General features: G+C 47.5%; 1 protein-coding gene across 15 annotated transcripts in view; it reads right to left on the bottom strand.

Annotated features, from left to right (window-relative positions):
• The window catches only part of LOC116947509 (uncharacterized), a 134,979-nt gene that overhangs the window by 105,288 nt on the left and 14,324 nt on the right, over nt 1-15,367 (bottom strand). For all 15 annotated transcript variants that reach the window (XM_076070643.1, XM_076070641.1, XM_076070642.1 and 12 more), the window contains exon 3: nt 942-1,114. In XM_076070643.1, the coding sequence (XP_075926758.1) occupies nt 942-1,114 (173 nt within the window). The remainder of the gene's footprint in view (nt 1-941; nt 1,115-15,367) is intronic.

The following is a 15,367-nucleotide window of genomic DNA, read 5'->3' as shown; positions in this document are numbered from 1 at the left end:
GCGAGTGCTGTGGAGGGCGAAGGGGGGACAGCGATGGCGGTGCTTACTAAACTACGGTGCAATTGGCAAACGTGTGCGATTACCGCACCGCCCGCCCGCACCGGGGTCAGCGGAATGCGGTATCTGAACCTGTTCAAGGCGTCCCCCCCCACCCAGCCCACCCCCCCCCCTCCCCTTGGTTGACTCAGCCTTAAATAACCACCTGAATGCGGTGGTGTAAAAACATCGGCATTGGTTAGACTGACGCAACGCCGGCAAAAGCAATGGTCCCAACGGGGCACCCGCCGACTAAAGATTTCCCACAAAAGTCCGTGAGGCTACAAAGCGAGAGGATCTCTGCATTTGCTTGGGCGTAAAGGAGAGGGCCGGGCAACGCCCGCAGCAGTAGCAGCAGCATGGTTGGCATGGATCCCTCGTGCAAACGATGAAATGGTGGTGGGCCCCAGTCAAATTTCTGCCCCCACCCCATCTGCCATCGCACCACCTGCACTCTTAAACACTTGGCACTGCCTCCAATGCTAAGCAACTAGCCAAGCAGCCACTGGTACAAGTCCTACCCATAACACACTCACCTATCTTTGAGCATTCGGCCTACCCCTGACATTTATCGACCAGCCACTATGAGTAGCCCTACTCTGTAACGCACTAGCCTGTCGGCCACTAGCAAGCACTGAACCTAAATCTAGATCGAACCACCGAGCCAACCAGTTTCCAGCACAAGCCAACTCCTAAACAGTGGCAGTGTGGGTAGAGCATGGGCATCGGTGCAAGGAATAAAAATGAGCCCACGAGTCCAATTCTCCTTCCTCTTCTTCATGGCTTGCCACCTGTGCCCCCTCCAGCCCGTAGGGGGGCCTCGGTGCGATTGCACCGCCTGCTCAGCCGACGGCTAACGTCGCTGGCGGGCTTGTTGGGCCTGCGGGCCTTGGTTCGCGACTCACGTCTTGAGGGTGCCGGACGTCATGAGCTCCGTGACGAGCACGATGTACTTCCTGCCCTTGACGGTCGCCTCCCACGAGTCGTAGAAGCGCACGATGTTGGGGTGCTGGAGGCCCTTGAGCATCTCGGCCTCCTCCTTGAAGCGCTGCCGCTCTGCCTTGGTCAGCTTGCGGTCCTGTCGCCGTCGTCACCGCAGCAATCACGAGCGGCGGCGGAGAGGAAGGGAGAGAGGGCGAGCAAGGAGGGGACAAGCGGGGTGGACGAAGGAGGGAAAGGTCGGGGACACAAAACCGAGGGTGAGCGACATTGCTCCACGACCGATCGGTGGGGATGACGTGTGACAGTAGCGGGCGGTCCGTCAGCCCCGTAGTGTGACCTTGGTGTGATGGAGGCAGCAAACAAAAGTTCAGGGGAGGGGGGTCAGTGGTGGGATGACGACGACCACAGTAAATATTACAACAAACTTTAAACAAATGTGAAAAGGTAAACAGTACCGATAAGATCTGATTTTGTCCATCATGCATTCTGTTCCGTTTCCACCCCCCCCCCCATATATACAAGGAAAGGCTGTGACGGACATCAGTTATTTGCACAAATTTGCGTTTTCCCAGACTCCTCCAACTCCCGCATACAATTTGTATATCGAACGCCTCGACTGTGAGAAGTTAGAAGAGCTTTCAGCTACAACCCCCAGCCAATGCTTCGGAGCAATGATCCATTTGTAGATACCCCTCTGCAATAATCCACTTTATTATCCACAGCCTCTGCACGTCCTCCACCAATCACAATACACTTATTAGAGCCATCACTCGGAATAAATAACATTTATCTATCCGAAAGAGGGTCGTGAGACGTGGGCGGGGGGGTATCCATTCACGGATCACCCCGTATATTTGTGAAATAAGACGACTCGACACGGGGGCGTAGCAGCGGTCAGCGCAACTGTGCCGCAAACCAGCTGGCCACAGGAGCCGTATCCCCAAGCAGCGTCGTTGTGGTGCGGTCAAACGACTCCCGTGAGCGACACAGTGTGGGGGGGGGGGGGGAGGCCTTCATCCAGGAGCGGACGCACAAGAGGGCAATAATAATATTAAATAATTATTATTTTTAAGCATATCAGAATATTTATATGAACTGAAAGAATCCGATGAGCTATCAAATATTTTTCACAGATCAGGGCACGGGGTCAGAACGGTACAATAGGAAACAATACAAAAACTCTATAGAAGTACAAAGTTTAGGAAACATAAGCAAATCACCCAAAAAAAATTATTTTATTTTACCAGCCAAATCGTCCCGAGCTACTAGCTTCTTTTTCAGAAACAATCTGGCCATAAATGACAGCTCAATGAAGCGGCTTATCACGTTTACATGTGACCGCATCTCAAGGTTGCTTTACAAAATGAAGAACGTGCCCAGAGATAAACGAAGAACAAAAAATAGTTTTTTTTTTACGGAAGGGAGGGGAAGTCGGGCATGATGATACTGCAGGGCAGAGCGAAACTTGAGATTCAGTTTGGTGAAGGTTAGATGAACGATGCTTCATTAGAGTGGAAAACAAGACAGTCAGCCAAAAGCAAAGACAAACGTCTTGAGTCTGGACTTGAATAGGGGGAAGGACGTGGGGAGAAGATGGTCAGGGGTGGAAGAATTCCAAACAATGGGGGCTTCAGCAAAACGGGGGGGGGGGGGGGGGGGATTACCTATTCGGTTAAATAATCTCATTGAACAACAATGTTTAGTGGGAATGACACATCGGCACACCTTACAACAGGAAGGAATTGCTCAACCTGACATAAAGGTACGAAAAGAACAAACTACCGTGACTAACACTGCAATTCAAAACAATTCAGAATTATTTCACAGGGACGTGCACAAATCGCCTTCTGCTGCGAGTGACTTCACCAGCAATCTCCGGAACGTGCCCCTGGAAGGAGCAAAACGATCTGAGAGAATAACTCTCCTTATATTTTTCGACAATTCGTACTAAAAAAGCACGCAAAGAGACTCTATGCGATCCTTACAAATTCGACGTGCTTTTTACAAAACTGCAAATGCTCCACGTTATTATTACCATTGTGGTTTGGGGGCTAAGAGCAAATGAGCCAGGGGGTATTTCGTTTTTCTTTCTATACAGCATGTGCTTTCCTTCCAATACCACCATGCCAAAGCCACCTTAAAGTTTTAATTGTCTGCTCATAATACATGATTTGTTATGATTTTTCTGCGCCTGTGGGCACGTTCCAGGATTTGGCCACAGCTGAGCCAACGTCTTCATTGAATTCACGTGAATAACATTAACCACAACACTTTCGGTCAAAATGCAAACAAAAAGACAACACTGATAATGTGTGCACTGTCCTTGAAATTCATTGGTCCACACCCGGGACAGCTTTTCTTAGAGCCCAGTCTCACATGGTGTTGGACCAGATGACGCCAAAAGGCGTACAACTCAAAGACAACAACGCACCATCAGAAGTATTGAGAGCCCGGGGTAAGCTTTTACATTAGGACGTCTCAATGTGAATAACATTCTTAAAAGGAACATGTTCACAACCTATTACTGTCTACAGTTATCACCGGCAATATTCAACCACTGTGCATAGAAGTTAAAGGGTAGAGCGGCGGGTGCAATGGTTAGTAATACACTTCGCTATGAACCCCTTGACCTACGTTCGATTCCCGAATTGGTCGAGTCTCCCCACCCAGACTTCACCAAACACGGCAACTGACCAGCGTGGTGAAGTATGGTCAAGCAACCCACAACACCGACGAGGCGTGCCAGAGGAATTCATCCAGCAGGTTGAGAAAACATGAACATTACATAGGGACAACAGAAAAATACATAAAACACACATTGGAACTGCACTGAAGTGGTGTCAACCTTCATCAACGTAATGGCCAATTTAGCTGCCAAACTAAGACATCCAATGATGAATTCTTAGACTAAGCCAAGGGGAAGCGTGAAATAAATCAATGTGTTGCTGTTTACCTAAAGCCTTCTCCCACATTTTGTATCGCAAAGCGTCACGGGTACTGCTGCAGCAAGAAGAGCGCCACGTTGAAAGCAAACTGTGGTGTTTAATTTGTTTTATTTTATTATTTCCCTTCTACGTGACTTTACCGAAAGAACCAAGAAGAAGAAACTGTAGTGTATTAAACACTTTAAAAAGCCTCGTGGAATAATCTTCCAATCCCATTTTTTTACTTTCTTAGTCCCCTCCCCCAACCCCCAAAGCACTTCCTGCCACGGCCGGTTGGGTGGGTGGGTGTTTAACAATGAAGGGGGCCGGGCGTTTAACAATCAGGGGGACAAACGGCGGCCGATGTCTTGAGAGCAACAGGAGACACCTTATCAACCAGACACATTCCGATGTTGCGGCTGGCGGGCGGGCTGGCGGGCGGGCTGGCGGGCGGGCTTGGCCCAGCCCTTCCAAGGAGACCATTTACTAGAGTCCAGAGGAGGCCCCGTGGTGTCGGTGCGGCTATAAAACCACGCTGCCCGAGGAAGCGACCACGAGAAACATAAATGTTTATTGGCATGGCCCAGTAAATGTGGTGCTAATTATGACAACGGCAGGACACCTAAGCCCACATTTTGTCACTGAATGGGCCCCCCCCCTTCGACCCCACTCTGTATATACCCCCCCCAAACCCCCCGAGTTTGCATGCCATGGGCGCAATGTTATCGTCTTGACCTACGAGTGTCTAACGAGGAGGATGGGAGTGTGCCTGGTGACATAAGCCAGAGCCTGGTGAAGATGTGACCGCACTTGTTGCGCGCTCTATTACGAAGGAGTATAATGACACGTCGAACCATCGAACAATGTCTTTATGAAGCTCACTATACGTGCACCACGGCAGAGAAGATTCGAAAGGCGTTCCACGTAACGGCTTCTCAAGGCCCATATAGCCACTGGAGGTGGCTTCATTTGCCACTAGGGTGAAAAGAAAAAACTGAGAGTTTATAGTTCTCAAGTGTAACGCGCCGATTGGTCTCATCCCGGTCAGCAATTACTGCGCAAAACAACATTTAGTTGTGCACTTGATTTGGTAAAATATCAGCTTTGATACGTAAAAAAGACATTAAGGAATCCACAGTCACGTGATAAACTCGGTCATAGCAGAGCTTGTGGGAAGAAAGTGCCCCCGCCCCGCCCGCACCGCTGTGTAAAGGATAACAAGGCCACTTGAATGATTAAGTCCAGCGGAAACATCTCTTCTGCAGTTGTTTGACAAACAGAACACACTACCCTGTGACCGGTCTCGAATGGACACCTCTTATCTCACGGCACCACAGTGCAGACAGCACAACCGAATACCAATAACACGTTTTTAGAAGAAAAAAAAAACCCCACCAGACACTTGATTTTTAAATCAAAGTGCGATCCCGAATCGTTACGGTTCATCGAATCGCTGGCGGCGGGGGGGGGGGATAATTAATTATTGGCAAATTTCACGAGGGCGAAAAAATTGTGGCAGGCCGTCTCACTCTATCATGGAAAGTGACAAATGCATGCAGGCAGCGCATGCCACTAACATAAAAAAAAAATTCCTTCCGTAAAAATATAGGTCATAAAAACGCAAGCATTATTAAACTCGAACCCTCAAAAGTAAACTAAGGCAAATAAAAAAAAATCATGCCGTTTTTGAACATGCATTCGACAGTGCTTCTAAGGAACTGTCGAATATATACGGTTTTTTTTAAAAACAGGATCCCGCAAAATGCAAAAAAGTCTCGGAAACGACGGTTATGGTAGTAGATGGACGTTCTCATCCAGACATACGGAGCCACGGGCAAGCTACAGTTCGCGACTTCAATTAAATATGGGCCCGCGAGGCCAAATCGCTTTGAAATGGCCCCGAAACGATATTAATCCACCTGTGCACGCATCTTAGCCACGTTGAATAGGGCGCTCGAAGAGAATGTTTTTGACCTGGCAACTCTGTGCACGTTCATTGACCGATCTTTCAGGTTAGCTCCGAGCGCAGAGTCAAACGCGTAGGGGTTCCTCGCGTGACCAAAGTTTTTTTTGCGTCAAATAACACAAAGCCGCATGAACATTCCATTTGAAAAGCGGCACTCGGTAAAAACAAAAAAAGGTTCCCCAAACCCAACAATGTCCCATCCATTGCTGCCGCTGGGAAAACGCTGATGCGGCCAGAGCAGAAATGAAGTGCGCTTTTGCGGAGCATCTCGCAAGGGGCGTTTCTAACGCCGCGCTGTACGCCCGCTACTCAGCGCCGCCGTGTTTCGAGGGCGGTGGAACAAAGCAGCAGCCTCGTGTGGCCCTAACCAAGGATCTGGTTTCGAGCGGGGTGGCACGCGCGAGCCGCACGATTGTGGATAAAAGGTGCCCGCGTACGTGACACTCGTGTTGGCATAAGACGTTCCGCTTTTTTTTTTACGTTTGGCTACGCGCCGAACGGCAAGCGCCGGAGGTGTCACCAGGTAGGGGCCATCGAGCTTTCGAGCTCTTTTTCAGAAGTGACTTGGCCACAAATTATAGCTCAACGAAGTGGCATATAGCACGCGTAAATTTATAGCAGCCAAATACTCTAAACTCATGTTTCTGAACGAGGGAAAAAAACAGAGGCCCACAAGACCACGGGGAGAACATGCAAACTCAAAATGTACAGGCGTCAGGGTCGGGATCGAACCCACGACCTCCTGCATACCAGGCGAGGTAGTTAACATCTCGGCACCGTGGTCGTGACGCGTGGGACATGCGGCTCATTTGCGGCATGAGCCACCGACAGCCAGGACGAGAGGCGTCGATGCAAATTCTGTTTCCTCCACGAGCCTCCCGTAGAAACAGGGCAAGCAGGGAAAGCAGGATTGCATTTCTGGTCGACTCAAAAAATACACACACATTTCTAGTCCGTTTTGGCTGCAGTTGTTTTTTTCAAAACACGTGCCAATACACTAAAAATGGTAACCGAGTCTTTTCCAAAAATGAATAAACCTATAGCTATTACATTATGAATAATTGACGAATGTCCTTCATTGAACGAGGCGATGGCGCACCGAGATTGTTTTTCTATTTTTTGGGGTAACGGAGACCTGGAGGTTATTACTGTAATGATTAATTCATTTGATATACAGTTTGAAAAGGGGATGATAATTGCGTATGAGATCTGAGCGGAGCCTGGCTTGCATTACTTAGCAACAAAAATTGGTATAAGATAAAACACACTAAATACGTTATATAGACACACCAAAAAGATAAGCCTGAAACAAATCTAGACTAAAAACTGTTTAACACGTCTTCTCTTTAGCAAACAATTTCTGCTAAACCTCACCACAAATAAGACAAGGCTATGTTTCGAAAATCATTGACGTAATGAGAGCAGCAAATACTGCTCTCGTATCCGACAGTTGGCAAGTATGACGCTACGGCTTTTCCACAAAGAGACTGTTTGCTTGTTTTATTATTTCAATGTTCAAGGCTACCCCTCCCAATAAAATGGAGAAATGCTTCGGAGAGGCCGGTTTTTCTCCACTCTGGGAGAAAAAATAAAAATAAAGGGCCCTCTGCATGAACCACATGTGGCACAGCTGAAAAAAACTGCACATGTTCGAATAGCCCAGGGCCTTCGGGGGCAAACAAAATACAGAACTTCTTTGTTGTTCTTGTGAAATCGGGGGGGGGGGGGGGAGAAACTATTAATAATAATGTTACAGAAGGTGGCTGGCGGCGGAGGGGTGAGGGGAGAATAAAAATAAAATACGAATTTAAAATGTTTAAAAGGTTTCTCTGCGAGGGGCCTCGGATGGATCAGAGTGGAGCTCAAACAGGACGCAGGGAAGCACTCTGAAAGTACAAAAAGTGACGTAAAAATATAACGTCTTCCTCAAAAGAGCATCGAGGCATTACTCATCTCCCATTTTCAGCCCTGAGCAGTAGCAATTCCACATTCCGATGGCGAGGATAAGCGAATGCATAGGACCAACGGCTCGATAAAAAAATGGCCAAGTGAAATTTCTTAGGAGCAGGACCGGGCATGAAGATGTCTGACTTACCGCCTTTGGCGACCACCACGTTTAGTAGGCATCGACAAAGCATCGATTCTTCACTTACAACAGAATCGTCAGATCACGACATGTCAAATTGTGCGGGCGAGATTCTAAATGTTTTTTTTCTATTTGTATATATATACACGTTGCCAGGCTGTGGCACTGGCACATGGTTGGCGCGCTGTGTTATGAAGGTGGAGGTCTGAGTTTGTATAAGCTGTCCGCAGAACCAACCCCTTACCAGGATGGTGAAGTAAACTAAACTGTAAAAACTATTTTTTTTTATCTTACCAGGTAAGGCCCAATGAGCTATACTGTATATCTATTTTTCAGAAGTGACCCGGCTATTACAAATGATGGCTCAACGAAGCGGATTATCACGTGGAAATTTATATCAGCCAAATACTACATTGATTCTAAATGTGAAGGGGGAAAAACTGGAGGACCCGTAGAAAAATCCACACGACCACGGGGAGAGAGACATGGATACTCTAAATATACAGGCATCAGTCTGGGTCAAGATAGAATCCACGACCTCCTGTATACCAGGTTAGGTAGTTAACATCATCACCGTGGCACCCAAGTATGGTCAAACCCCTAAAGACCGACACCATGCGTGGGAAGCAGTTGAATGACAAAACGCGAAAATTATGACGGTACTACAAACTGTATACAAAGGGTTCACGTCACGTCTGCAAACACTGGAAGCGGCTACATTCCCCCCCCCCCATCATAAAAAAACTAATCGATTCTTGAAATTGAATCGTGATCCCCAAATCACGACATCTCATTGAACCACGAAGGAAGGCGATGCTTCTCATTACCTGCACAACTGTTCACACGAAAACACACACTTTGAGCTCAGTTATTCGCAAGAGCCGACAGCCGAAGCACACATCAAATTTACAATTTAATTATTTGGTGTGAATGGTCGAGTGGAACGCGCAGGAGAGAGTGCCACTCAGGAGCGAGCAGAGCATTAATTAAGAGCAGAGGGCATTCATTAGCGGCAGAAGGCATTCATTTCAAGAAATGCGATGGCCTGTGGATGAGCACAAAAGGCCACCCTGCCAAAAAAAAGATTTAAAATAACTAACCTCTGTGCCGACTGTAACAGCAACGTTACTTTTTAACTTCTACATGTGAAATGCAACTATAAAGGGGGGGAAACATTACAACTGTAGACGTGGCATGTTAGCTCAAGGGGTCAAGAGTGTTGAGGCGGCACCGCTGAGATCGTGGATTCGAATCCAGGCAGTCGTCCACGATTATCAAGTTAATAGTCCTGGCCAGGTCACCAATCACCGCACGGACACACAACAAAAAATGTAATGTTACATTTGGTTCTGCACTTAATTTCGGCTAAATTACAGGTTTGGAAAGTACAAATATTGGTTCGACCGACATGTGATGAACACTACTGTCAGTGGCGGAATGGGTCAAAAAAAAAAATCTTTTCCCTACTATGTGGATCAGAGGTCACGTAAAGACTTCTCAGAAGTAGCTCTGTGGCATCCACTTGCATGGGCCGTTCTTGAACACAAAGGGTTGCACTGCTATACGAGAGATCCGATTTGACTCTTCGTCATCATGAGATATCGCCAAGTGCGCAATCCTGCTAAAAACCTAGACAGAAGAGAAAAAAATAACAATAAAAACACCTCTCAAACTATTTACGGCGTCAAAAACGCATCTTTCACATCGCGGCGGGGGGGGGGGGGGGGGTCCAACGACAAACCGAATATAATCCACGCCAGGCATGAATACTGCAAGTGGTTTCACAACCGCCGGGCGGTTGCAGCGTGCCCGAGAGATGGGATGCAGATTCTGCCCAAAGAACCGCCGAGCACAGCAAGCTCCACAGCAATGCCAGCGCGTTCCAACGCAATGCCAGCGCGTTCCAACGCCATCGCCCGACAAGCGATCACCGCCCGATGGGGTGAATGCTGCCCCCCCCCCCCAGCCACCTCCCCCGAACGGACGTGCGCACCGGCCCATCTCACTGCGCTCAATTCGTCTACAACCAAGTTTTCAAAGCGTTTACGCATTAGCTCTGTCCGTCCATACGTAGCGTAATGGAATGAGGGAGGGGACTTTACCCTATTGTTATTTGGGATTTGCCCCTTTTGAAAAGGTTGCCCAACACTTGCAGATAAATCCCAGTTTAAAGCAAGGGCCATTTGGAGCTATGCAAAGGTACTTTGTAATTCTCCCCAACAGCTACCCATTGGCTTCCGTGGCTGCAAATTAACTACTTGCAGGGACAAAAACACGTCGGACAGCATTACATAATCATTGACTATGCACAATTCATCCTAATTCGTAGTTGGTCCCAATTTTATTTTAGTTGTGCCATCACGTAACTACATCCGAGATCTCAGGTGGCCTTTTTTATCTGCACAATAGGGGGGGCGGTTACACTTCCCCATGTGCCCTGCTGCAAAACACACATCTTTTGTACGTTTAACTCAGTTTTCCCATTCAGTGAAAAACTGAATTGAATGCGATGGCTTTTGGGGTGCAGTAACTGACGGGCTGCACCGAGACCATAGAGTCGCGACACTTGAAAAACCAGGTAAATCACTGGTGACTGAAAGGCAGAATCGAACCCAGAATGTCAGTCAGCGTTGCCAGCTTGCTATGTCTGACCACCCCTCCCAGACACCCAGACGCCTCCTGCTCCATGAATTTCCTAAGCGACAGCTAAAACACAAGGTTAATAGGTGCCAACCGGGCAGTCACATAAGCAGTAGTTGTCCCACTGCAGGAGTGCCCTATCTAATACAAACATTGACAAACTATAACCTTTACTGATGTATTATTTATCTACCCCAATTCAGAGCTTTTTCAGACTTGTATTAAGAGAACAATGCAAGTGATACTGAGCTGCAGTATTGTGTAACCCTTATTAGGTTTGGGTCACCATTGTGTCTGCACAAACCCATCCTCGGAGCTTATTCTACCAAGATAAACTCTGTGGTGTCGCTCTCCAATGTGCTCCTGGGTTATAAAGCACGTCATCAAGCGTGCTATCTAGCAACTTCGCATAACCGAGAGAGACCACGAGCTGCTACATGCAGTGTAGCGAAAAGTCAGATACGCCGAACAACCCGCTATACAATCAGAAAATGGCACGCCTGAGAAAACCTGCACGGTAAAGCTATGCTGCGTAGTTTATCAGGTAAAATTAAATGTCTAAGACGAGGGGCTTCATTGACTGGTTGGTGCCCATGATGCACAGCAGCTTAAGGAAACTAGCAAATGCTCTGCGTACGCTCGTGCGGTCCAAACAGACACTTTCAACTCCCAACTGTCAAAAAAATAAAAACCGCAATAATCCCAAAAAACATATTTAAATATTTGCCGCAGACGTTGGCTCAATATGCACACAATTAGGCGGCCCTCAGAAAACGGACAATAACTTTGGGTGTGCTTGTGCGAGGCTCTGCAATGTTTTGTTGGAGCGGTATTACAAACGTATACGACTGTTTTGTGACAAACGCGATTGGTGGATTTACCATATCGCATAAACTCAAGCTACAACCGTCTAAAATTAACACCTACTGAAAACCGGAAAAATAAAAAAATACAAAACGCCAGTAAACCAATAAGCCTCCGCTTACACCGCGTGCGTTAAAACTCGACGGGACAGAAACCTAAAATTGTTCGTTTTTCTACGTTGTGCCAGCTCGCTCCATCAGAGCGTCTAGCGAGTTCGCGAGCGACACGTCCAGCTGTAAAAATAACTTGCGCTAAGTGCATGCGTGCGCACACCGGCGGTGGTACAATCGCACACAAATGCCAAATCACTTTAGCAGCACTGCCGTCACGGAACATCCCCGACTGGCGGTGTGAGTCTTCCCCCCCCCCCACCGCCCGCCCTCTGCCATCCAGACGGACGCCAGAGCGCGAACGTCACACCTGCGGGACAGGGGCTTAAACTTTCACCCGGCAGCTTGGAAGACAATACAAGCCGCATCCATCCGCCTCAACAGGAAGCAGCGGCAGGTTATGGCGGTTCCACCAGCCCCGGGGCACGTGCCTCGCGACAAACCTGCAAATCCATCAAATAACCCTTCCCCCGCTTCCGATGACGTACGTAGGTGTACATCAGTTTTTCTTCCGATTCAATTTCCCAGCCCGTACGTGTGCATCATCAAAACCGGAAGGAAAAACTAAAATAAAATAACTTTACCGGTCCCGAGGCTCCTCACAAGGCCATGCGGGAGGGCGCATGGTACAGTTTGGCGCCAGCTATCGTAGAGTGTGGTCGTGTCACTACAGTTCTCTGCGGTGAGTACGATGTCTTTAAAAACAATGGCGATAAGGCTCGCTAAATAAAATTAACGCCGAGCCGCTTGCGCGTTCCGAGATTCGGAGGTGGACGGGACACCCACCCTGCAACTTGCAGATGTCTCAGAGCGGGAAAGGGTTAACCGTCGCAAAGCACGATCCTGGAAAATATGCGACCGATTGCTGAAGTGATACGGTGGAACGGCTATTGAACCCTCGTGCCCCTTTCGCCAGTCGCCAAACAATGCTTTGCGCAAAATCCCGAGGTTGGTTGACAACGCACTGGCGATTTAACAAAAGTCGAGAGTAACTGGTACGAAGATTGGTGCCAGAACTTAAGAGTGAGCCAGGCACGAGCAATTCGGACGCTCCGTTGAGGTCTGTCACGCAATGCAGCTATGGGGGGTTCACAGTTGTGGTTAATTTCTAGATTGAAAACTCATTTCTTGAGAACTTTCCTGGTGTTTGGTTTATTGTCCTTCCCCCGCACCTCCGATTAGCACGGTTGGCTACGTTCGGTGCGAAATAGGTTCAACATACATACATAGGTTTTACAGTGTAAACATGAGAATGTCAAATTACGTGTTCCACTCTGTGTAGAAGAGTTTTTATTTATTTATTAAAAGCATTTCCATATTTACGCAGAGCGGTTAACTGGCACCAAAAACAGCAGCTGTGGGAACCCAACAATAGAGGAACTTATACAAATGGCAGCTTTATTACAAATTGGCTTTTTTTTATTATAGCAATTTCAAACGATTGTCGAACTAGACAAATTTGGGGTTTTGGAACGAATTGTCTTCGAAAGTCACAACGAATATCACGTGGAGTGATGCACAAACGATATGTATGGAGCACAAAACCAACCAAATTGGGGCATAAAGAATGACTCCTAGCCACTACTGCATGAATAAAAGTGCAGCTATTTTGACGCATCACTAAATTCAGCAAATAATAAATAATCCGACAAGACACCATTGTGGTGAAGACATAGGGGGGCACCCAAAAAAGACTTGGTAGGTTCATAACATTGCAGACGGGACGGGCTTAAACCACAGCTAATCCTTGAGCGCTGGTCAAGGTGGACGGAGATCACGATCATACGCTGCCAGCACGGTGACCCCAATGTCCTCGCCATTAGACCAGTCGTGGGCGACGGATGGGGGAGGAGGGGACACCACAGCCTGACTCTTCATTAAGGGTTCAACAAAAACGGCACCAAACGGGAAAAGGCAGCAAGTACTCCATAGCCCTGCCTCCATCCCAAGTGGCCAACATGCGGGCAAGGTGACATTTCGGCAGAAATCTTATTTCCTTGTACTGGTCATCCTCTTCGCCGTAGAGTCACACAAAGCCACAGTGCTCATTTCCTAAAAGCGGCACAATAAGCTGAGAAGAGAAGGAAGGAAAGCAGTACCACGCTGCAGAGCCGTTTGACCCACCAAGAAAAGCGTTCGCTGCGCCAAAACAGATAATTGTTTTTGCCGCACACCCTGTTGTGGCTTCCAACGGTCGTTAAACGGACCTTTACTGCCAGTAAGTGGGCGCCCCCTAAAATGTTCTCGGCTTCGTGGGGCAGATTTGACCCAAAGGAAAAACCAAATCCTCTTTTAACTGCACAGAACCCTGCAGCACAGCAGTCATATTTGCACACGCTTCCAAGGAAGGTTGCCCTCCCAGGCAAACTGGACGTCCTGGGCTGCGCTAATGAATTACGTTTCTTTGGTGGGTGTAGCAGAAAACTAAGCAAAGCGGGAGTTTGAATGCGAGATAGTTGGGATGTTACGAGGTCATAAGATTCAGCGCTGCATGGCTATAAACTACAAGAAAACAAGCCCATGAACCGCGAATCTTCCTTAAAAAATTGGGGGGGGGGGGGGGGTCAGCGATATTACTTAAAGGAGCTCAATATAAGCATTTACGAGACTTTATTTTAGATTCTGGACCAACCCAACCTTTCGCGAATACAGCGTGGCAATTTAGGGCACGAAACTGCTAAATATATAAAACCACTGCAAGACCTGCCGTGTCAGTATTTTTACGTTTTTTATCGTGGCTTCCTGCCCGAGCAATTTTATAGGACATTTCAGGTTACGTAACTGTCATCTCAAGTCGCCGTCAATATTTACCAAATGCAGCCACTAAATAGGCGCGATTAAGGGGGTGCCGATGGCTCGATCTGCGTGGGGGGGGGGGGCAAAGGCGATAAGAGCTAGACATCGTATTTCCCAAGGCAACAGAGAAGAAATATGTAATGAGCAAAAAACTCGATTAAGGGGGCTTTAGCTCCAAATCGAGTCTAGATCCTCACCGCGAATTAAAAAAAAGACACGTGCCGGCTGCAAAATGGCCAAACGCATACGAGCGCGTGTCTTACAAGGGTGGGCTGGGGGAGAGGATTACTCACGGAAATAAAAAAACTATCATTCGGTCCCTATATCCGGACATCGCTTGTGTTTTTTCTCTCTAATTTTTTCTCAAATTCATCAAAAGGCTGATCGAATTGGGACGAACCACACAAGCAAGCGCATATCTTACACCCCATATCTGGATGTCGCCTGTGTGTGTTTCTCTCATTTTTCTCAAATTCGTCAAACTGGCTGATCGAATTGGGAAAAACCACGTTGAAACAAAAAAAGACTCCACTTGGAGAAAAAATAACGCATGCCACCTCCCGTGGACACAGCCACTCTTCACAGACGACCCCGCACTAAATGTCCCCCCCCCCACTCTCACGTTTGGTCATAGCTGTGGTTGATGGTGTGACACAGTTTGTATGTTTATGCAGGCAATTATTTACCTGTTTTTAATCAGATCAGATAAACCATCTTTCTCTGCGTGTGAGTACTTTAAAATAATGAATGACCCATCTCTCTTCTTACCAAATTGAAAAAAAACACCAAACGTTATCTTTTTCTTAAACTATCCCAAGGCCTCCCTGGAAATGGGCAGGGAGACGACTCGAAATATTTAACAGCACCTACATTTTACGAGGTGGATGCAGGTTGAATAAACAACACTACAAGCGACGCAATGCTTATGATAACAGGGTACCCCCCCCCCCTCTATTATGCAATTAAAAATAATAAATTACATTCCTTGCTGTACCAAAGTGCG

Source organism: Petromyzon marinus, chromosome 30 (assembly GCF_048934315.1).
Source record: "Petromyzon marinus isolate PM22_M1 ecotype Great Lakes invasive population chromosome 30, UKy_Petmar_22M1.pri1.0, whole genome shotgun sequence".
Classification (NCBI taxonomy): Eukaryota; Metazoa; Chordata; class Hyperoartia; order Petromyzontiformes; family Petromyzontidae; genus Petromyzon; species Petromyzon marinus.
This window is presented reverse-complemented; position numbering and strand designations above follow the sequence as displayed.